This window comes from Pristiophorus japonicus, chromosome 10 (assembly GCF_044704955.1).
Source record: "Pristiophorus japonicus isolate sPriJap1 chromosome 10, sPriJap1.hap1, whole genome shotgun sequence".
Lineage (NCBI taxonomy): Eukaryota > Metazoa > Chordata > Chondrichthyes > Pristiophoridae > Pristiophorus > Pristiophorus japonicus.
In genome coordinates, this window is record NC_091986.1 from 172467341 (window position 1) to 172489286 (window position 21946).

At 42.3% G+C, this 21946-nt stretch overlaps 1 protein-coding gene across 6 annotated transcripts in view; it reads left to right on the forward strand.

Annotated features, from left to right (window-relative positions):
• The window catches only part of brca2 (BRCA2 DNA repair associated), a 93710-nt gene that overhangs the window by 8618 nt on the left and 63146 nt on the right, over positions 1-21946 (forward strand). For 4 of the 6 annotated variants that reach the window (XM_070892326.1, XM_070892327.1, XM_070892329.1 and 1 more), the window contains exons 4-10: positions 287-392; positions 5531-5586; positions 5887-5927; positions 6001-6115; positions 14081-14133; positions 15720-15843; positions 17642-19060. In XM_070892326.1, coding sequence (XP_070748427.1) covers positions 287-392; positions 5531-5586; positions 5887-5927; positions 6001-6115; positions 14081-14133; positions 15720-15843; positions 17642-19060 — 1914 coding nt within the window. The remainder of the gene's footprint in view (positions 1-286; positions 393-5530; positions 5587-5886; positions 5928-6000; positions 6116-14080; positions 14134-15719; positions 15844-17641; positions 19061-21946) is intronic. The other 2 variants (XM_070892330.1, XM_070892331.1) reach the window with 2 other exon arrangements.

Genomic DNA, 21946 nt, shown 5'->3' on the forward strand with positions numbered 1-21946 from the left:
TACAATCCAGTTTCCTGTCCCTCCCTTTCGGGAAATACCAGCCTTCTGTTTGGCATTTCTGCCTAATATCTGATGGAATGCAAGAACTCACTGGGAAAATGTAGAATTGAGCCTGAATCCAATCACTTTTGTACATCAATATACAACAATCATATCATTCTAATGTTAACTTAGTGCTAACATATACTACAAGACTAAGAATAACATTGATCTCAATTTTAATGTATGAATGAAATGATAATTTTACAGCTATGTAACAAGACAATTGGTGTGAATTTGCATTTAGCAGAAAACAGTAGTTATTCTACTATGGTACATGGAACTATACCTCAGTACAAGGCAAGCCAACATGAAACCTCAAGTCCAACCTTTGATATTTCTTTAATGAAAAGGTATGCTCAATTCTTCTCTTTCTCTTTATTTTAGTGCAAGGCACTCTGGGCTAGATTTTCTTCCTGGGTAAGGTTACTGCCAGAATTGTATTGGGACTGGAGTTGCACCTGGTGGTGTGACCCCATCTTATTTTCAAGGGGCAGCTTTATTTTGATATGATTGTGGGGGGCTCCTAGTGCTATTTTCCTCATCTGTTGGGAGCTTGATTCTGAGGGCGGGGGAATGCTGTGAAATCCAGATCCCAAATTTTTAATGCTCTCTAGTTGAGGTGTTACCAGCTGAAATTCAGGAAAGGAGGAACTAGTCTTTTTGGACTGAGGGAAAGAGGCCTACAATGGAAATCATACAGGCCCAGTGGAAGGAGGTGACTTTGGCTCTGAGTACCACCTCCAGTAACCCCAACACAGCTACTCAATATTGGAAGATGTTCAATGACTTCACCAGAATAGGCAAGATAAGAGGAGGCAGTCAGAACTTGAACCAATGCAATGTTCAATATTTACACATCTATATTTGCTCTCTTCCTCAGAAGCAACTTGCTTTTATATTGTGCCTTAACGTAGCAAAATGTCCCAAGGCACCTCATGGAAGCATTATCAAACAAAATTTGACACTAAGCCACATCAGGAGATAGGACAAGAGGTAGGTTTTAAGGAGCGTCTTAAAGGAGCAGAGAGAATTGGAGAGTTTTGGGAGAGAATTTCAGACCTTAGGGGATAGGCAGCTGAAGGCATGGCTGCCAATGGTGGAGCAATGACAATCAGGATTGGAGATATTTTGGAGGATAATAGAGCTGGAGGAGATTACAGCGACAGCGAGGACGGATTTCAAAATAAAGATGAGAAATTTAAAATTAATTTAAGGAAAGAACTTGCATTTATATAGTGACTTTAAAATGAAGTACTTTTTAAATGTAATTACTGCTGTATTGTACGAAAATGCGGCAGCCAGTTTGCACATAGCAGGGTTCCACAAACAACAATGAGATAAACAACAGGGATATCCTCCAAGTATTATGCACCTCTAAGTGATTATTTTACATTCCTTTTCTGAAAATTGTGTAGTTCTGTCATTTGTATGTTCTGGAGGAAGAGCTGTGGTACCCACTCTGGAATTATTTTGTATAGCATAGTGGTAGTGCCATGTGAGTAGCACCTTTTTGAAGGATTTTTGTGGAAGGTCTTCCCATTTTCTTTTTTCATTCCTTAATTGGAGGTGGGTTACCATTGGTTTGGTTAAAATGGTAGCATTGTTCGGTTTTAAGTAGATAGTGTTTTAATCTCCTGGTTAGACAACCTGTTCCCACGCTTCTGTTTCAAGCCAGTAGCTATTCTCTACTGGCGTCTTGCATTTAAAAAATAGTCGAGGACAGAGTTACTTACAAAAACCAAAGGGCCTGAATTTGCGGTCAGCGGTAAAGCAAAAGCATTTGCCGCTGGCCCCAAAGTAAGCTTCGCACAAAGATCTATAAGTGGTTTCCCTTAGGTGTTTTTGATGCACGTGATTACTGAACAGATGAATGAGTCACGGACAAATACCTCAGTCTCAACCGTCAATGCTTTATTAAAGCTACCTCAACACAGCAAACCTAACACAGTGATGATGTAGTGCAATCCAATACCGTGGCGTGTCTAAACCACCCCTACCGCAAAGTACCCAATGTCTAAAACCTCTGCTCGGATCCACAGTGTACCCCCCGAATCTGTATCGACTGGCTGGGCGTACCCCTATGGTCCTCGCAGCAAAACCTCCCAACTAAAACCCTTCTAAGGCTTGGTTGGGAGATCACACGACACCTCCTCACACAGAGGCTGTGATCTTAAAGATGCGTAGGCAGAGATGATACTCACCGATTCGTTGGCTTACTCGCTGCTTCTCCTGGTGAAAACGTGTCTCTTCTGGTTCCGTATTGTCTATAGTTTCTTCTCTCCGTCCTAGATGTAGTGCTCGGTTCTTGTAGAGGTGAAGCAAACGAGAGCAAAGGGAGAGAGAGATGGCCACACGGCCACCTTTTATATCCCAAGTCTGTTTGCTTCTTCTGGCCGAATAAAGTTTTCCTTGTTTGAGGCTTCTGTCTGAGTGGCCCATGTGTCATCATCATCATAGGCAGTCCCTCTGAATCAAGGAAGACTTGCTTCCACTCTTAAAATGAGTTCTTAGGTGGCTGAACAGTCCAATACGAGAACCACATTCTCTGTCACAGGTGGGACAGACAGTCGCTGAGGGTAAGGGAGGGTGGGACTGGTTTGCCGCACGCTCTTTCTGCTGCCTGCGCTTGATCTCTGCATGCTCTCGGCGACGAGATGCTCAGCGCCCTCTCGGATGCACTTCCTCCATTTAGGGCGATCTTTGGCCAGGGACTCCCAGGTGTCAGTGGGGATGTTGCACTTTTATCAGGGAGGCTTTGAGAGTGTTTCCTTGTAACGTTTCCTCTGCCCACCTTTGGCTCGTTTGTCGTGAAGGAATTCCGAGTAGAGCGCTTGCTTTGGGAGTCTTGTGTCAGGCATGCGAACAATGTGGCCTGCCCAGCGGAGCTGATCAAGTGTGGTTAGTGTTTCAATGCACTGACCACACTTGAGGCCCATGTATATTCCAGTGATGGCTGGGGATGGGTTTTTGCTTCCAACCGGTCTAGGCTTAATGGCTTTCTTTTGTTCTGGTTTCCTGCCTCTTGGGGTTATATCATCCAGGTAATGGCTCTCTGACAAGTTCACATTGCTTAACAATGGACCCTCCATCTTTGCCCATTACCTGTGATGAGTTGCCTTATCCTAGCTATTGTAACTTCCCAAACCCCTGCCCATCAGATGTGGATTTTTCGTGTATAACATGGAATAAATACCTGGGCCCCTCCCACAACAGGGGCTGCCAGCTCTTTTTTGCAGTGAGAAATATTAAAACGCAATGTCCAGATAATGCCCAACAATCCTTGGGGAACCGATGCTTGTAGATCTCGCGATCTGTGTCGAGTAGTTCGGGTTTTCCGACGTGTAATTCAAATCAATGTAGTATAGTGGAAATTCTACTGTGATGTCAACAAATCCTGAAGTTGCGGTCCGATTCAAAGGTGAAATGACAGCAAACTCTGCCAGTTCACTGTCATCAGGACAGCAAATTCTGAGCTAAATTGTAGCACTACAAAGGGACCTTTCCTAGATTAAATGGAAAGATAATTTGGCAAATAAAACCATAGATTACTATTCAAAACGATTTAAACTGAAGACAAAAAGGTTACAAATAAAGTGCATTCCAGTAAGGAAAAAAAGATGCTGGCCCAGAAATCGCGGCCTCCCCAGGTCTGTACGGAGTGTGTTTTTCCGATCTGTCAAGCTCCAGCTTGACAGGTCTTCCTCATCTTGGGAGCGAGGACATTTGCATCGGCAAGATTGTGGTATTTACCCATACCTTACCCAGCAAATGTTCTCAAAACTCTTGCGCCTGTTAAAAGCCTACTTTTACAGGTGTAAGAGTTCTAAAATATACAAAAAAATTAAATTAAATTAAAAAAACATTTTATTGTTTAAAAACCTGCCCATAACCATAATTTAAAAAAACTTTTAAAAAAATAAGACATTTATTAACTTTAATTTCAATTAATTTTAATTGTGAGATGTGTTTTTTATTTTTTATTGTGGTGTTTAGTGTGTTTGTTTTTTTCTCTCATTAATAGCAATGAGAACTCGTAGATACAGAGTTCTCATTGCTATTAATGAGAATCCTGTGGAATACTGTACCTGATTGGGAACCTGGAGGATGAAAGCGCACTTCGCAGCGCGTAAAGAGAAGGCCTCCCCAATGGAATCCCACGCTCCTCCGGGACAACCAAGTAAATTCGTAAAAATCCTCTGGTCGGAGGCGTTCATCCGCAAGAAGCCTCCGACCAGAATTTCAGGGCCATTGTATCAAAGGGTGGGGTGGGGGGGGGGTGAGCTCTACAGATGGATAAGGTGATTAAATCATTTGAAACTTTCGGGGGGGTTGGGGGGAAAGTATCTACAGGAGAGATAATAGAAACACAAACCAGACAAATATAATGAATGTTTAGAATAACTACAAAAAAGATTAGAAAAACTAAAAGGGAAGGGAATTACTTGGTACATTCACTTTTGCAACGTGGAATCAAATCCAACTCAAACTGATGGAATGAAAGTTTCCACTGTTTGATGGCTGTAAGGGTCCTATGTAAAATAAATCTCGGGAGGCTGAATTTAATTCCTAGTTAGCATGGGTATACAACAAAAAGCTGTCCTTATTTTAGCATTAATTGGCAATCTCACTAAGGCTACAAGATGAATGGTGTGGAAAAAGGAAAGAATGTCACACTAGAAGGTGGTGTTCTGAGGTTGGGGCTCAGGCATGTTTGGGCAGAATAGAGGGAACCTTACTCTGCATCTGGTGGCACTCTGCCTGACCTGGGTGCATGAAATAGGAGTTCTTAGTTCAATAACTGAATGCACAAAGTGATTCACTGTATGTGAGGTGGAGTTCAACCTCTAAAGTAATTTGAGGCATGTTTATCAGTACTAGGTTTTAGGAAGAAAAGCTTCACTCATAAAGTGCAGTATTTTATTTTATGCACAGAGGATCACCATCGCCTAAATAACTGAAATGCTTGTTTTCCAAAGTGAGTGAGAATACTACTTTAGCACCCTTTGAGGTTTAATAGAAAATAGTAATAGTTATTTCAGTTGTGACAGGAGAATAATATTAGTGAAAGGATACTATGCCTTTCATTTCTGCATTAAACTAAAGAACTGTTGTGTTCTTGCCTCAGTTTTACATACATAATGTTGGCAATAAAAGTTTGTACGTCAAAAATGCAGGTCACGAGGTTTATTTCAGTTCTGGGATCTAATCTAAAACTGACAGCTTTCATGCTTACACTTGATCCCAACAAATTCTGAGATATGTATTGCACATAAAAAAATGTGTATCAAGTTTTTTGAGAGTTAGTCACACACACATAACATCCATTCATCTTGACAAAAGGAGATGATGTAGGTATGAGTGATCATATCTGCATGGAGGTGGAAAAGAATGGTCCATAAATCAGTTTTCACAATAACGCGAGGAATATGGCATACAAATTCAGCAAAAAAAAAATCCAGAGGCTAATTCTTTTTTTTAATCATTCTAGCCCTGCTCTCTTGCACAATACATTCAGGACTCCACAGCGTACTTATTCTATCCAAGGTGGGTGTAACTTCTATGTGATTTCTTATAGTAATCCAGCAATAACTTGTCCAGATGCTCATGGAACTTCAAAATGTTGACTAAAAAATTGTCTAATTTGTTCAGCCATACAACTGTCAAAATAAAATTAGATTAATTAGAAAAATTTGACAACTGGGATTACAACATGTATCTCTTCATACAGGCAAATTAACAACTGATAAACGGAGTCACACTTTATCACAATTTTCCACAAAATATAAATTAAATTTATACTAAGGTAGAAAACTGTTCATAATTAAAAAATTTATTTTCTTCCAGATGATGGATGTTCATTTTTCAGCCCCCCAGTATTATCTGAGGTAAGGATTCATTCAATTAGATTTTTTTGTTTTGTTTTAAAGAAAAATATTGCAAACCTTATTTCTTAAATAGGTCATGTCAAAGCAGATTTCAGAAAGCCTTGGAGCTGAGGTGGATCCAGACATGTCTTGGACTAGTTCATTAGCAACTCCTCCATCATTAACTCCAACAGTCATTATATGTAAAGGTGAGCTATGAAATCAATTTCGGCCTTAGAAATGGGGACAAAGTCATGTAATTCAGCATTTTAGTGCTGTCAGTTTTTATGTTTGATATTTTTTTCCAACTGCTACATCATCAGTTATGAAAAGACAGCCAGATTTTGTACTAAGTTTAATTCTAGACCCATCTTCTGTTTCTTCATTCGTCCCATTACCATCTCCTTTGCCTTGCACCATCTTGTCTTTTGTCATTTAATGTCTCCTGCCTTCCATCCTATCACAGACCTTCCCTTTTGTTTTTTCTTCCCCTCCCCCTCCCCCTTTCCCTGCTCTGCACTAGCTTAAAACCTGTTCTATCTAACTTTTCCAGTTCTGACAAAAAGTCATTGTTGGGGTAAAAAGAAGACTTCCCTTCTTCAAGGATCCCCTGAAATAAGGGATCGACACCCGCCCGCAGAGCGACCACGGAATCACTTAGAAGAAACCTTGGTTCAACCGATCTTTATTCAAGCATATGCATATGCAGAGGAAGAGTTCCGATGAATCCTTCAAAGAACCCACAGTTAAACAGTTTCCAAGGTCTACGACCCTCCTGCAAAACCTTCTATGATCACTAGTTGGTTTACAGCTGATTTGCGAAGCTATATTGATTCGTTAACCCTTATCAGACTGGCTGCTGAGTGATTTCGCAACCTCTCCATCTCAGCCTTAGTTGGAATGTGTTGTTCCACAGTCTTAACCTTGCTCTGGCGTTTCCAGCTTGGTCTGCAGTTTTTAAAGATAAACACACAAGCAAAGCTATTCCCTTTAACTGGATTCCATGCCATTTTCTATCATTCTGTACTAAAGTTCAACACATCAAGCTTTGCGTCTTAGCCTTTCTCCACTCTAAAACCCATACAATCTGTCAATAGCCGATATACTACACTCCCCACCCTGAGGTGGAGGAACTCCTGACTCCTCATAACCTCCCAATACTGATAAGCCCTTTAACCTGGACCATTTTATGTGTCAGATCAATTCACTACCTTTAGTATCCACTTTAGTGACCATCTGTCTGTCTACTTCCACTTTGGTGACATCTTTATCCCCTTACAATACTCTACCCCCTTACAGTCATGGACCTGAAACGTTAACTCTGTTTCGCTCTCCACACATGCTGCCTGACCTGAATATTTCCAGCATTTTCTGTTTTTATTTAATATTTCAAAAATATTCAGTTAATTCCTGTAGATGGTTGGTTAATTTGGTTAATTAAAAATGTTATCAATAATGTTTTATTGTATTAGCAATGAACTTTTGAAATACTATGTGGGTATAATCTAAATCACAGTTGAATACATTACATTATCAATATTGTAGGAGAGAAATTTCAGGTTAAACTTTAACATTAAATGAACTTTATTCGACAAATGTTTATTTCCAGCATTTTATTTTTGTAAATTGATACAACAAATATACTATAATCTATTACATTCCCTCGTCACATACAATCATTGATCTGAAATAGTTGAGCTCATGACTGTACATGTAAAAGTAACTTGACTCTTGGGGCTAGAAATTCCTCAGCCTGTCGTTATTTGATAAATAACATAATTTTAATGAATAAATAAGAACAAAAATGTTGCCATTTTTTTTTAAGGGGGTAAATTTGGCCACAAAATATGCCTGTCTTTTTAAAAAAAAAAAAGGCATTGCACGACGATTGGCATTAAAAATGGCGATCTCACCAACTTCAGCCTGAGGCCTATCAATGCCAAAAGTACACACAAACAAAAATGGTAAAAACCAAAAAAAATCAAAAGTCTCACAACATTTACAAGACCCTTAACTAAGTAATTTCTGCAAAAGAATTAAAAAATAAAAACTTTAACTTACCTTTTTTGCAGGTCTTCCTACTTATCGATGTTTCTGAGACTGCACGCCTGCGTTTCTCGTGTGTTTTTTTCATCCCAAAACGTGGTCGCCGAATGGCCAAACTTAGGCGGTGCATTTTTTTTTTCGCGTTGCACCAGGGCGGTCCGCTTTTTGTTGATATTTTCAAAACACCATTCGTAATGTTTGGGGAATTTTGTGCACTTTATTTTAAGAACAAAAAAGCACTTTTAATGCAAAAAAATTGCGATAAAACGTGCGTTAGGCTGGGGAAATTCTAGCCCTTGGAGTTTGCTGATAATAGTCATTAATACTGAGCCACACACAATCCACACTAATCTTCATAGTTCTTTTGCAGACCTTCTAAATTGCAATATCTAGTTTGTTTCATAGTTTTTGCATACCATTTGTCTTCTAGTCTAATTATGCTCCAGAGTTGGCTTTTTGGTAATTGATCTATGCAAATGAATTGATTGCTGTCTAGTTTTGTTGCATCTTCATAACTGCTCTATTCCATAAAGTATATTTATCCTCCTCCTGTCACATGCTTCAGTATAGATCAGTTCTACTTTTCATTTCTTGGCTCAGTATCTGATTTTGTTTAGGTTCCGCTGACATGCAACCATTGAAATTTCATCTTGCACCTTTTGTGAAGCAATAGTTCTTTCTTGTGCACTGCTTTAGCTGGATTTGGCTATTTCAACTGTACTGGCTCTACTCCTTTGTTTAGATTTTTCTGTTTCGTTGGCCCCAAGTTTCCACATGATTTGCTCCTGATTTTTAGGAGCAATTGGTGTAGAACGGAGTATCTTAGAAATCGGAATTCTCGACATTTAGTTTGCTCCAGTACTAGTCAGTTAGAACAGTTTCACTTTGGAACAGAATTTTTTTTTCAAAAGGGAGCGTGTCCGGCCACTTACGCCTGATTTCAAAGTTTCGTGAGTGAAAACTTACTCCAAACTAACTTAGAATGGAGTAAGTGAAGATTTTTGTACGCTCGAAAATACCTTGTCTACACTTTAGAAAATCAGGCGTAGGTTACAAATTAGGCGTAGGGAACGAGGTGGGGGGGGAGGGGGGGAAGGGAAGTCATTAAATTCTACAATCAATCCTTAGTTATACTTATACAAATATTATACAAATAAATCCAACCTGAATAAAAATTTATAAGCAAAGAAAAGATTAAATAAACCATGTTCCTACCTGTGTGAAATAGCATCAGCTTTCGAGCTGCTGTGCTTCAGGCAGGCCTTTCATGTTGGAGACAGGCACGGGTGTGGCGTCAGTGTCTCGACGGCAGCGGCAGCAAGCTTCGAGCTAAGCTGCAGTGCTTGAGGCAGGCCTTCATTCTCTTCGTGGCTGGCCGCGAAGAAGCAACACCGGACGGACCCAAGGCCATCCGGCCATGAGATATCAGCGGCGTCAGTGGCTGGCCGGCAGCCGAAGAATCAACACCTGACGCACGCAGCTCTTTATGGTGCTTGAGGCCATTCGGCCACGCTTTAGGGGCGGTGTCAGTGGCTCGACGGCAGCCTTCGAGCTGTGAGGGGGACTGAGGCCATTTGGACAGGGAGAGGCAGCCACATCGACAGTTTTATATTTAAATTTGCAGAATGGGTGCTGCATTGTCAACACCACGTATTATGCAATGGTTTGCCATCAATTCACTGCAAAGGAGAGAATTGATTCGAGCTCACCGCACCAGGAACATCGTAGCCCGTAGGTTGATGGGCAGGAGACCTTACCCACGTCGACAATATCGAACCAGGCGCTCGTACCTGGACATGAGTGAGGCTGATTGTGTGAAAAGGCTGCGTTTTTGCAGAGAAGTTGTCACTGAGATCTGTGATATGGTGAGAGCAGATTTGCAGCCCAGAAGCAGAAGGACAACTGCCTTGTCTGTTGAAGTGAAGGTAACAGCTGCACTTTCTTTCTATGCCTCGGGATCGTTTCAGGCTACAACTGGAGATGTGTGTGCCATCTCTCAACGTGCAATACATGCCTGCGTTTACCAGGTCACAGCTGAACTTTATGCGCGAAGGAATGATTTCATCAATTTCCCAATGACCGCACAAGCGATCCATGAGAGGGCTGTGTGCTTCTTCAGGATTGCGGCTTCCCAAAGGTACAGGGCTGCATTGACTGTACCCACATAGCCTTGCGAGCACCTGTGGAGGAATCTGAGCAGTACCGAAATAGGAAAGGTTTCCACTCTATCAATGTACAGCTCGTGTGTGACGACAAGCATCGCATCATGTCAGTCGATGCGAGATATCCTGGCAGCACTCATGATGCGTTCATCCTACGCGACAGCGTTCTATCTGACATGTTTGAGCAGCAGCCAGAAGAGCAGAGCTGGCTACTGGGAGACAAGGGGTACGGCCTGACCACCTGGCTCATGACGCCCATACGCGTGACACGGACAGAAGCTGACCGTCAATACAACATGGCGCACATTGCGACGCGCAGCATCATTGAGAGGACCATTGGCATATTGAAACAGCGATTCCGATGCCTGGACCATTCCGGAGGACAGTTGCTATACTCTCCTCAGATTGTCGGTCACTTCACTGTTGTGTGCTGCATGCTACATAACTTAGCCATCATGAGGCAGCAGGAGCTGGTAGTGGAACCCGAAGACTGACGTGAGGGTCCAGTGCATGATGATAGTATTACGGAAGACCAGGATGTGGATGATAACGACAATCAGGAAAGCATGCAAGTGCCTGATGCCGAAGCACGAGGTCGGAGGAGGGCCGTCCATCGTGCCCCTTTAACGATTGCTCGAGACTTGCGCCAGCAGCTCATCCGTGAACGCTTCAACTACTGATGTCTGAGGGCTCTGCGACCACTTTTGCATATGGACATGTTTATTCTTTGCAGTTGTTCCTACGTTGTGTTGTGTTAATGGAACATGAAACAGATTTAATGAAAAAATATTTTATTGAAAAGTTATCGTCATTCTAATAAAATATTTGTTGTATCAAACTATACTTTTTAATATGACTCTTGAAGATCACTTAAAAACTTTAAGATCACTTATAAACTTGTAAAGTTACAAAACACTTTCTATGTGAAAAAATTTACACTCTAAGATCACTTACACTTCAAGATCACTTTTTAGATGCAAAATTAAATAGTTTACAGAATGTGAGAGCATTTACACTATAAGATCACTTGAAAACCCTGAGATCACTTATATGTTGTAAAGTTACAAAACTTACAAAACAGTTTCATTGTGAAAAATCTTGCACTCTGAAGAACACTTAAACTTCAGGATCACTTTTTAGGTGCAAAATTAAATAAGATAAAAAAATGTGAGAGCATTTACACTATAAGATCACTTAAAAACCATAAGATCCCTTATAAGTTGTAAAGTTTACAAAACAATTTCAATTTGAAAAACGCTACTACAGCTACATCAAGAACAAGAACCAAAGCATCAAAGAAAGGCTGCAACCATGTCTCATCCATATCTCAGTGAATGTTCACTTCCTCATGGGGGTGTCATTTGATTGGCTGGGCTATGTGCCCTTATTGCAGCAGCTACCTCAACCAAGCCCATCCTGACGGCCTGTGCCGACACTTGCATGCCCTCCCTGACGGCCTGTGCCGTTGATTGCATTCCGTCGGACATTCCGTCCCTAAGTTCCCGTGTCATTACTGCTATTTCTCCCGTCAGGACCGTCAACTCTTCACCTACTGCATTGACGCCAGCGATGAGTGATCGGGTAAGCTCATTGGTCTCCATACCCAATGCCACAACCTGAGTCACATCTGTTGCACGCTGCATCTCAGGAGAGTGTGTCTCCAATCTCCTTCTCCTCCTCTGCCTGGGTTTGCCTCGTAGCACCACTACACTGGGAGGCGCGGGCACGGACGGTGGGATGCTCGGTGTTGCACGCGGCACCACTACACAGGGAGGCGCAGGCTGGGACTGTGGGACGCTCTGTGTTCCAGACGGCAGAACTAGAGGGAGAGACACGGGCTGGAACGGTAGGACGCTCGGTGTTCCAGACGACAGCACTCGAGTGCGAGCCGTGGGCTGGGATGTTGGACGAATGGGTGTAAACTGCTCCATGATATCAGCAGCAACACTGGGACCCGAAGCGTCGGAATCAAAACCATAGTAGGTGGAACCAGAACCTATGCGAGAGGGAGGCACAGGCTGGGACGGTAGTGCACTGACTGTAGAATGTTGCATTATACCAGCAGCACCACTGGGACCCGCAATATCGGAAGCGAAACCATGGAAGGTGGAACCAAGACCTATGCTAGGGGTTGAAACTCTGATGCCCCTTGATGGGGGCTCATAAACATTAAATTGGAAGCTCTCCCCTGCAGACATTTCAGTCATCGCTGCCATCATCCAGTCTGGATCGTCCGCAGCTGGTTGTACTGGTTCTTGTTCTGTACCCTCAGGATCGTCAGGGTTGGCAGCAGCAGCATCGTCATCATCATCATCATCATGTTCTGCAAAATACATCAGAACAGTCAAATGTTTAACAGCAAGGGAGGGGGCCGGATGGGTGGCATGAGTACTCTCACACATAGCAGGCCAGGCAGCAGGTTGATTTAAAGGGCCATGATGCATTTTCAGGACTTACCCTTTTCCTCGCGTGCGGGCCCAGCTTGTGCTGTACCAATTGCTTTTCTCCATGTACAACTCATCATAGCAGCTACCCTTTGTTCCAAGGGTGTCAGTGGATGCAGATTGGGCACGCCTCCTCCTGTCCGAGTTGCCTCCCTTTTGTTGTGGGCCAATTTCTTCTGCAAAGAATAAAATATAACTTTTTACAGAGTGTGTCAGTCTGCAAGGTGGGACATACAGATAGCCAGGTTACAATTACGATTAAATTAAAAATGGGAAATATTACTTACACTAACTACTTGACCAAGGTCGTGCCATTTCTTTTTACACTGACTTCCAGATCTCCTGGTATGCACCACTGCGCAGTAATCTTCTGCAACTTGGTTCCAGCGTTTCTTCATTTCTTTTGGTGGCACTTTTATGCGACCTCTGCTGCTGGTATCTAGCTCCTGCCATCTCTGCTCAATTACGTTGACTAATATCTCCACTTCCTCATGCAAGAAATTCTTTGTTCTTGGTGGACGTTGATCCATTGCAAAGTTGAATTGGCACTCTTATTTCTCCAAACACAGTCCTTAATTTGCATGTACCAATGCAGCACCGGTTCTGCAAGTTTAGCAGTGAAAAGCTGAACTCACTGATTTCAGCAGGTGATTTATTCAGCAGTGCTGCTAAAAGCACTCCCTCACACACAGAAATATCAAAAAAAATTAAATTACAAGCCTTTGCAGGGGTCCAAGAAACAAATCTTCACTTTTTCTGCAGTATTTTAAAAATGGCCGAGTGCCAATGTTTGTGTGAGACTGCGCATGCACGCACGCTCCAACGCGCAGGCGCAGGGTTGCCGGCACCACGAAGGCTAATTTAAATTGTACCCGCCCCCTGCTACTTGGAAAATCGGCGCGAGTGTTAGGCTCCGCCCCCTGCTGCGAAGAGCGCGCCGCGCCAAGCAGACGTCGAGCTCCAAGGAGTTCGAGAATATCGGACTTTTTTTTTAGGCGCAGTTTTCGGCACGAAAAACAGGCGCCCAGCTCGGAGGTGCGCCGTTTTCGCCGCGGGATGAAACTTGGGGCCATTGTCTCAGATGTGGAATGCTGAGGGAGTTGTTCACTGTTGGAGGTGCTGTCTTTCGGATGAGACATTAAGCCGAGGCCCCATCTGCCCTCTCAGGTGGATGTAAAAGATCCCATGCCACTATTTCGAAGAAGAGCAGGGGAGTTATCCCCGGTGTCCTGGCCGATAGTTATCCCTCAAACAACATAACAAAAACAGTTTATCTGGTCATTATCACATTGCTGTTTGTGGGAGTTGCTTGTGTGCAAATTGGCTGCTGCGTTTCCCACATTACAACAGTGACGACACTCTAAAAGTACATCATTGGCTGTAAAGCGCTTTGAGACATCTGGTGGTCGTGAAAGACGCTGTATGTAATTCAAGTCTTTCTTTCTTCCTCCAGACTTCCATTTCAGTCTTGATAATTCTGTGTAATCCACTGGTTAATTAAGTAATTTGTTAAATTTTTCAGCCAAAGAAAATGACTTGCTGCAAGACAGGCCTAAGGAAGTACAAGTGCCTTTGGTAAGCTTATGTATCTTAGAGTCTATTTGGCAAGAATATGGGAGCTTTTATCTTTTATAAATCATAATTTCAAGCTGCACATTGTCACACACCAAAATCTTTATGATGGTGAGGATTTTATTTCGTAAAAACGAGTAAAAGTACTTGTGTAAATTTAACGATTAGGGCCAGAAATTTCTCAGGCAGAGGTCTCCATAATTATGCTGGGATTGAGCCCATCGGTGAGCTCTGCCACTGACCCTGTTGGAGTACGCCGGATCAGTGAGAAGTCACCTCACTTAATGTGGATTCCCCTATGGTGTTCCTAGTGCATGCCTGTCCCAGGATGCTACAAACTGCCCTGGTCTAGGAGGAGCGGGTATTGTGCTTCCCCCTTCGGGGAACAGTGAGACCACCCCTTTTGTAAGGGGATTGCATTAATCAAAGCTGGCTTTAAATCATTGGGTGTCCAGGACATAACCCCAGTCTGAACCCTCAAGGTTGTCCTCTCAACCTGTGTTGAGGCCATAATGTTTCTTCCCAGTGGGCATGCTCTCCTCTGAAGATATTTCAACTTTCTCTGAGATCGAGGTCACATAACTTCTCTTCCCTCTGCGTGACTGGCACTTGTAAGGGGAAGGCAGCACCTCTGTCTTTTACAAGGCCCCACAAAAACTCCCAATGCAGGCTGGGACTTCACACATTTGGGTCGTGGCTTTTTTTCTGGCCATTCTACCAGAGATAAGCAGTTACGCAGTAGAAGCTCTGAGGATTTTCAACCTCAAAATCATCATAATTGGACTAGTTAAAAGTACAATAGATTGACAAATATTTAAATTGACTTAATGAAGTAAAGTATGTCAACTACCATTGTAGAAATTATTCGGATTAAGCTTGTATTGAATTACTTTATGTGCAAAATCCCTGTGTGTTGCTGCCCATTTTGAACTGGTTCTTCAGTTTGCTGTTTTCCAGAGAATTTGTAGATATTCTATGTTTTCCTTAAATATTCCACTGTACTTGTTTGGTTTCTCAATTTAGAAAAATAGATTGTTGTTGGAAACTGATTTTTTTGGATAGAACCTAATTAAGTGTGCCCAGGATTTAAAATAGACTGTTAAAGGACTAAAAAGGTAGAGTATCTGTTTACAGTCTACTGAATTTAAAAGTACTTAATTGAAATTATGGTCATTCAAATTTTTAGTGTTAAATTCCTATTTACTTGTTTCATTGAAATGTAGCACAAATATGATTTTGAATTATCAGGTGTAGTCTTGTATTTTCATTGACTAAGTGAATGCAACATTTCTGGAAGTAGGCTTGTGGGCCAGTGTATCAATATACTGACCTGTCAAATTGCTGAGTTGGAAAACCAGGAAATTGTTGGGGGAGAAGCAAGCTGCTTTCACCAAAAAGCTGGACAAGTGGCACACTGTGTATATTATAGAGCCATGTTGGCAGTCACACAGGAGTACAGATCACTTGCTTGTTCTTGCAACTGGAATAGAAAAATAATTATCCAGTTTTGCAGGTTTAAGAAAAAAAGGAAGCTTTAAAAACGTTATCTCATTATCTCTACTGTTAATCAACTATTCATTTGCTTGCAGCTTTTACACAGTAATTTAAATACACAATGCAATGCATTTGCTGTTGGTTTAAACAGTGCATGTGCACTGCCTGTGATTGGGGAGGAAGAGGATGAAGAAATGGAAGCTGGTGATCAGAGTTCTAGTAAGTATAATTGCTTCTTTTTAAAATTAATTTCTTGTGTTTTCACTTGATATGAAGAATTGATCTGAGATAGTCTTGTCTGTGATTGTGACGTTGGGAATAGAGGCCACATTGGATGGCATGGTCCAGGCGGTGGCCGTGAATATGGGTTGGAAAGTTTATATGGAGAGAGAGGTTAAGGGAAGTCAAGACGGCAATGAAATCAGAGAAGAGAGGGCAAGATAAATGGAGATTGAAATTACTGAGGATGAGTAGTCGCTCAGTGCATATGCTGAAGGAGGCAAGAAGTGAGGATATCTCCGTGAGAAACATTGCATGGGGCTTGGGTGTGCGGTAAAGAATGAGGATTTTAAAGGAGATGCGAGAGGGGTGGAACAAGGTGAGGTGCTCAAAGGAGGAGAAGGTGCCAGAGAAGTAGGTAACAGACCACTGCAGCGGTTTGGGCAGGGTGGAAGGTATAGCCAGATGGGGAGGCTTGTGAGATAGTCTTGACTGGAGTTGCTTCGCTACAGAGGTAAGGGAAATTACCGAATGAAGTCACTGGGCTGCTTTGTAGAAGCTCAAAAGTCTCTGTGGTGAAGGCTTCTGAGTAGGAGCTGCATAGGTCAGAGAGAACATTAGTGAGGCAAAAGGGGATATTGGCGGTATATCTCATCTACATGCAGCTCCTTGGCAACACTATCCGAAAACACAACGCCTGTATGTATGTTGACGATACGCGGCTTTACCTCACCACCATCTCTCTCGACCCCTCCACTGCCTCTGATCTGTCACACTGCTTGTCTGACATCCAGTATTAGATAAGCAGAAATTTCCTCCATTAAATATTAGGAAGATCAAAGCCATTATCTTCCCCACCACAATCTCCATTGCTCAACCACCAACTCCATCCCCTTCCCTGGCCACTGTCCGTTCACAACCATGGCATCCTATTTGAAATTACTTTACTGTATGTGCTTTTAAAGTTATTTATAGCTGAAATGGAAATAGAATGGCTCCATGGCAGTGCTTACTTTGCTGCTGCCCATGACCATGAACATACTTCCTTTTAAAGAAATGTGCAAGAAAAATCTTGAAACTTAAAATGGAATTGCACATTCAAAAATCAACGTAACCAATTTGTCAGAAACCTATACAAATTCACTTTGGTAATCACTCGTAGTTCTGTCCTACTGAGTCGTATTTGCCTTGCTATTTCTAAAGCACCTAAAGAAGGAGCATGAGAAACCATTTGGTACCCTTTCAAAAATCCAATTAAATCCAATGTTCAGGAGTGCGTCACTGAAAACCTTGGTGAAGATAGATGTGTATTATATTTACCCCTCAAATATCTCCTCATCCCTTTTCTCCTGCAAGCTCTGGTTCCAGAAGCATATACATAGCTGGCTCTCCTTCATGCATGTGTCTAAACAGTGAGTGCCAATCAGCTATTCACTTGTGTGTAGTGTATGGTCAGGGGGAGGGGCAACAATTACAACTGAGCCTGATTCTGGCCTTGTCTGATGTCCACAAATGTGTACTTCCAACAGTATTCATTGCACAATGATCATGAACAGGAACTCTTGCCAATTGAAATCCGGAAGAGCAGTCCAGTTCTTGATATTTGTTTTACATATTGATGCACTGCCATCATATGTTAATTCATATCCCTCTCCTCTTGGGTTGAGTTTTAAGCCAAAGTTATTATGCAGAATCTTCAGGGACGACATACCTGCAGCTCTTCCAAATCATATGCTCTGATAATTAAGCATTCTTAATAATACTTTTTTTTTAAAGTTAACTGTTGTGTGCTTTTTAGAGCCTGAAGATGGACCAGACAGTTTGGTTAATGATGGCAAAAGCTGTGAAGATGGAAAGCTGTACATTCCCAAGAAAATTTGGAAACAGACTGTGCCTGATGAAGCAATGTCTTTCACTGAGTCTACACATTCAGGACTGAGAAGAGTGAAATCCTATACTAGAAAGAGAAAGATAAATTCTACAGTTGACAATTTTCAGGCAAACAGCATTAAAACTTTACCATCTCACTCCTCTGATGAAAAGGCCTTTTCGAAGAGCATCGTGGCTGAATCAAACTACAATGTGGTTTCTAATAGCGTGACTTTTACTCCAGTTAAAGACTGCGATATGAAACAAATTTTCTTGAATGAAAAGAACTCTGCCAATCAAAACCAGAGAGCTGATATTCACTCACATGACGAAAGTTCAGAGAAGGAGTTATCAGGTCATAATATATCTTCATCATCTGACTGGTCACAGCTAAATCTCTCGGAACTTGATGAAAGCCAGATGATTAACGGATGCCTTGGCATAGTGGACTCTTCAACAAATACATCATGTTTGAGAAATGTGGGGGATCTAACATTCGCTTCAAATAAAAATACTAGTAATCAGCAACAAGATAACACTTCAGAAGAAGACATTGGTAAAAGATCCAGTTCTGTATCCTTGGAAGAGATGGATCCAATAGTACAGGGTTTAGCCTCTCATTCTTTCACAGGTGACGTTAGAAAGATTCATTGTAATCCCTCTGCAGTTGCTAATGATTTCAAAACAGTTGATGAAAACACAAAGAATTCTGAAGCAGAAGTGAAATCCAGTACTCCAAATCATACTTGTGGTAGAACCCAATTATCCAAACTACCCACTCCTGAAATTCCCTACATTGATTGTTTTAAAAGCGGTGATTCAACGCAAATTCAACCATTTGTCGAGGGATGGATGGATTCAGGTTCAGAAACTGTACACAGCAGACTTTTTCCCTTTTGCAATAATGAAAGGGCACAGATAAAAAAGAGCACTGATCTTGCAAGTAAAACGAACCGAATAAAGCCAATGACTACTTTGAAAGATCACACAGCCAGTTTTACAGACTCTGTCAATAATGACAACATGCCCAATCAACCTGCTGCAGATTCTAGAATACTTAGTAATGGTGTTTACTGTGTGACAGATCCAGGCACCGCTGAAAGTACTTCACTGGTTCTGGATTCAGTGAAATGTCGAGTGGATGAAGAAGACCATAGTTTCTTGCTTTCCACCCTGAAGGGACGTCCACGAAAATTCCTTTACTCTGTACAAGATCCTTCAAATCATCAAAAGCAAGAGAACATCTCTTTGGACAAAACTGATTTACAAAATAGAACACCTATTCTTCCTTTGGTACTGAAGCCTTTCTGCAAACCAAAATCTGGAAAGGAACACCAGTCTGTTTCAGGTATAACTCATCTTGTGCTAAATTTTACTTTTTTTTTGCTAATATCCTAAATGTTTTTCGTTTTAGATGCCTTTTACAAATAACTGAAGTCACTTTATACTAATTGTTGTAATATGCATAGACTGACAATAGTCCTTCCTTCCATTAGGCTGATAATTTACTTTTAGATGTATTGAAAGCAGAATCGTCACCAGATTTTAATTGTTCTTAAAATCTGAATATGTTTCCAACATTCTATAGACTCTGGATCAGTTCCTATGGACTGGAGGGTAGCTAATGTAACCCCACTTTTTAAAAAAGGAGGGAGAGAGAAAACACTGAATTATAGACCGGTCAGCCTGACGTCGGTGGTGGGGAAAATGTTGGAATCAATTATTAAAGATGTAATAGCAGCGCATTTGGAAAGCAGTGACAGGATCGGTCCAAGTCAGCATGGATTTATGCTTGACAAATCTTCTAGAATTTTTTGAAAATGCAACTAGTAGAGTGGACAAGGGGGAGCCAGTGGATGTGGTGTATTTAGACTTTCAAAAGGCTTTTGACAAGGTCCCACATGAGATTAGTGTGCAAAATTAAAGCACATGGTATCGGGGGTAATGTACTGACGTGGATAGAGAACTGGTTGGCAGACAGGAAGCAAAGAGTAGGAATAAATGAGTCCTTTTCAGAATGGCAGGCAGTGACTAGTGGGGTACCGCAAGGTTCAGTGCTGCGGCCCTAGCTATTTACAATATACATTAATGATTTAGACGAAGGAATTGAATGTAATATTTCCAAGTTTGCAGATGACACTAAGCTGGGTGGCAGTGTGAGCTGTGGGGAGGGTGCTAGGAGGCTGCAGGGTGACTTGGACAGGTTAGGTGAGTGGGCAAATACATGGCAGATGCGGTATAATGTAGATAAATGCGAGGTTATCCACTTTGATGGTAACAACAGGAAGGCAGATTATTATCTGAATGGTGACAGATTCGGAAAAGGGGAGGTGCAACGAGACCTGGGTGTCATGGTACATCAGTCATTGAAAGTTGGCATGCAGGTACAGCAGATGGTGAAGAAGGCAAATGGCATGTTCATAGCGAGAGGATTTGAGTATAGGAGCAGGGAGGTCTTACTACAGTTGTACAGGGCCTTGGTGAGGCCACACCTTGAATATTGTGTACAGTTTTGGTCTCCTAATCTGAGGAAGGACATTCTTGCTATTGAGGGAGTGCAGCGAAGGTTCACCAGACTGATTCCCGGGATGACAGGACTGATATATGAAGAAAGACTGGATCGACTGGGCTTATATTCAGTGGCATTTAGAAGAATGAGAGGGGATCCATAGAAACGTTTAAAATTCTGATGAGTTTAGACAGGTTAGATGCAGGAAGAATGTCCCCAACATTGGGGAAGTCCAGAACCAGGGGTCACAGTCTTAAGGATAAGGGGTAAGCCATTTAGGACCGAGATGAGGAGAAACTTCTTCACTCAGAGTTGTGAGCATGTGGAATTTTCTACCACAGAAAGTTGTTGAGGCCAGTTCGTTGGATATATTCAAAAGGGAGTTAGATGTGGCCCTTACGGCTAAAGGGATCAAGGGGTATGGAGAGAAAGCAGGAAAGGGGTACTGAAGGCGGTGGGGGGGCACGTCAGCGCTCCTCTCATTTTGCCGCGGAGGGTCAAATTGCAGCGAATACCCGGTCGCAAAGTCGGGGAAAATCAAGCCCAAATTGTGGTGCATGAGGTAATTAATCACAGGAGTACACCATTATTTAGTTGTTGCAGACTGCATCCTATTGTCAGCATTGAGATTTTTTAATCATGACATCTCAAGTCAATAACCGAACAAATGCCAAGAAATTATGCATGCGTCGGTCCATAGTGCAGCATGCTAGGGTAGGAGTGGCCTATAACAGTTTTTGTTTTACGGCCCTCGTGACTGATCTACCATTCATTAAGAACATAGCTGATCTTTGACCTCAACTCCACTTTCCTGCCCGGTCTCTCTCTTCCTTGATTCCCTTTAGAGTCCAAAAATCTAGCTATCTCAGCCTTGAATATATTCAACAACTGAGCATCCACAGCTTGCTGGGGTTGAGAATTCCAAAGATTCACAACTCTGAGTGAAGGAATTCCTCCTCATCTCAGTCTTAAATGGCCAACCCCTTATCCTGAGGCTATGCCCCCCTAGTTCTAGATTCTCCAGCCAGGGGAAACCCCTTTCAGCATCTACCCTGTCAAGCACTCTCAGAATCTTGTATCAATGAGATCACTCATTCTTCTAAACTCGATCTCTCATCCCAGGAATTAAACTAGTGAACCTTTGTTGCACCACTTAGGCCCAACCCTCTTTAGCTGCTTCATCAATGATCTTCCCTCAAATCATAAGGTCAGAAATGGGAATGTTCGCTGATGACTGCACAGTGTTAAATGCCAGTCGCAACTCCTCAGATAATGGAGCAGTCCATGCCCGCATGTAGCAAGACTTGGACGACATTCAGGCTTGGGCTGATAAGTGGCAAGTAACATTCGCGCCACACAAGTGCCAGGCAATGACTATCTCCAACAAGCGAGAATCTTTAACCACTGCCCCATGACATTCACCAGCATTACCATCGCCGAATCCCCCACCATCAATATCCTGCGGGGGAGGGGGCGGGGTGGTCATCATTGACCAGAAACTTAGCTGGACCAGCCACATAAATACCGTGGCAACAAGAGCAGGTCAGAGGGGCTAGGTATTCTGCATCGAGTGTCTCACCTCCTGACTCCCCAAAGCCTTTCCACCATCTGCAAGGCACAAGTCAGTAGAATTCTCTCCACTTGCCTGGATGAGTGCAGCTCCAACAACATTCAAGCAGCTCAACACCAAAATCGTTCAAAAATCTGTCTATCTCCTCCTTAAAT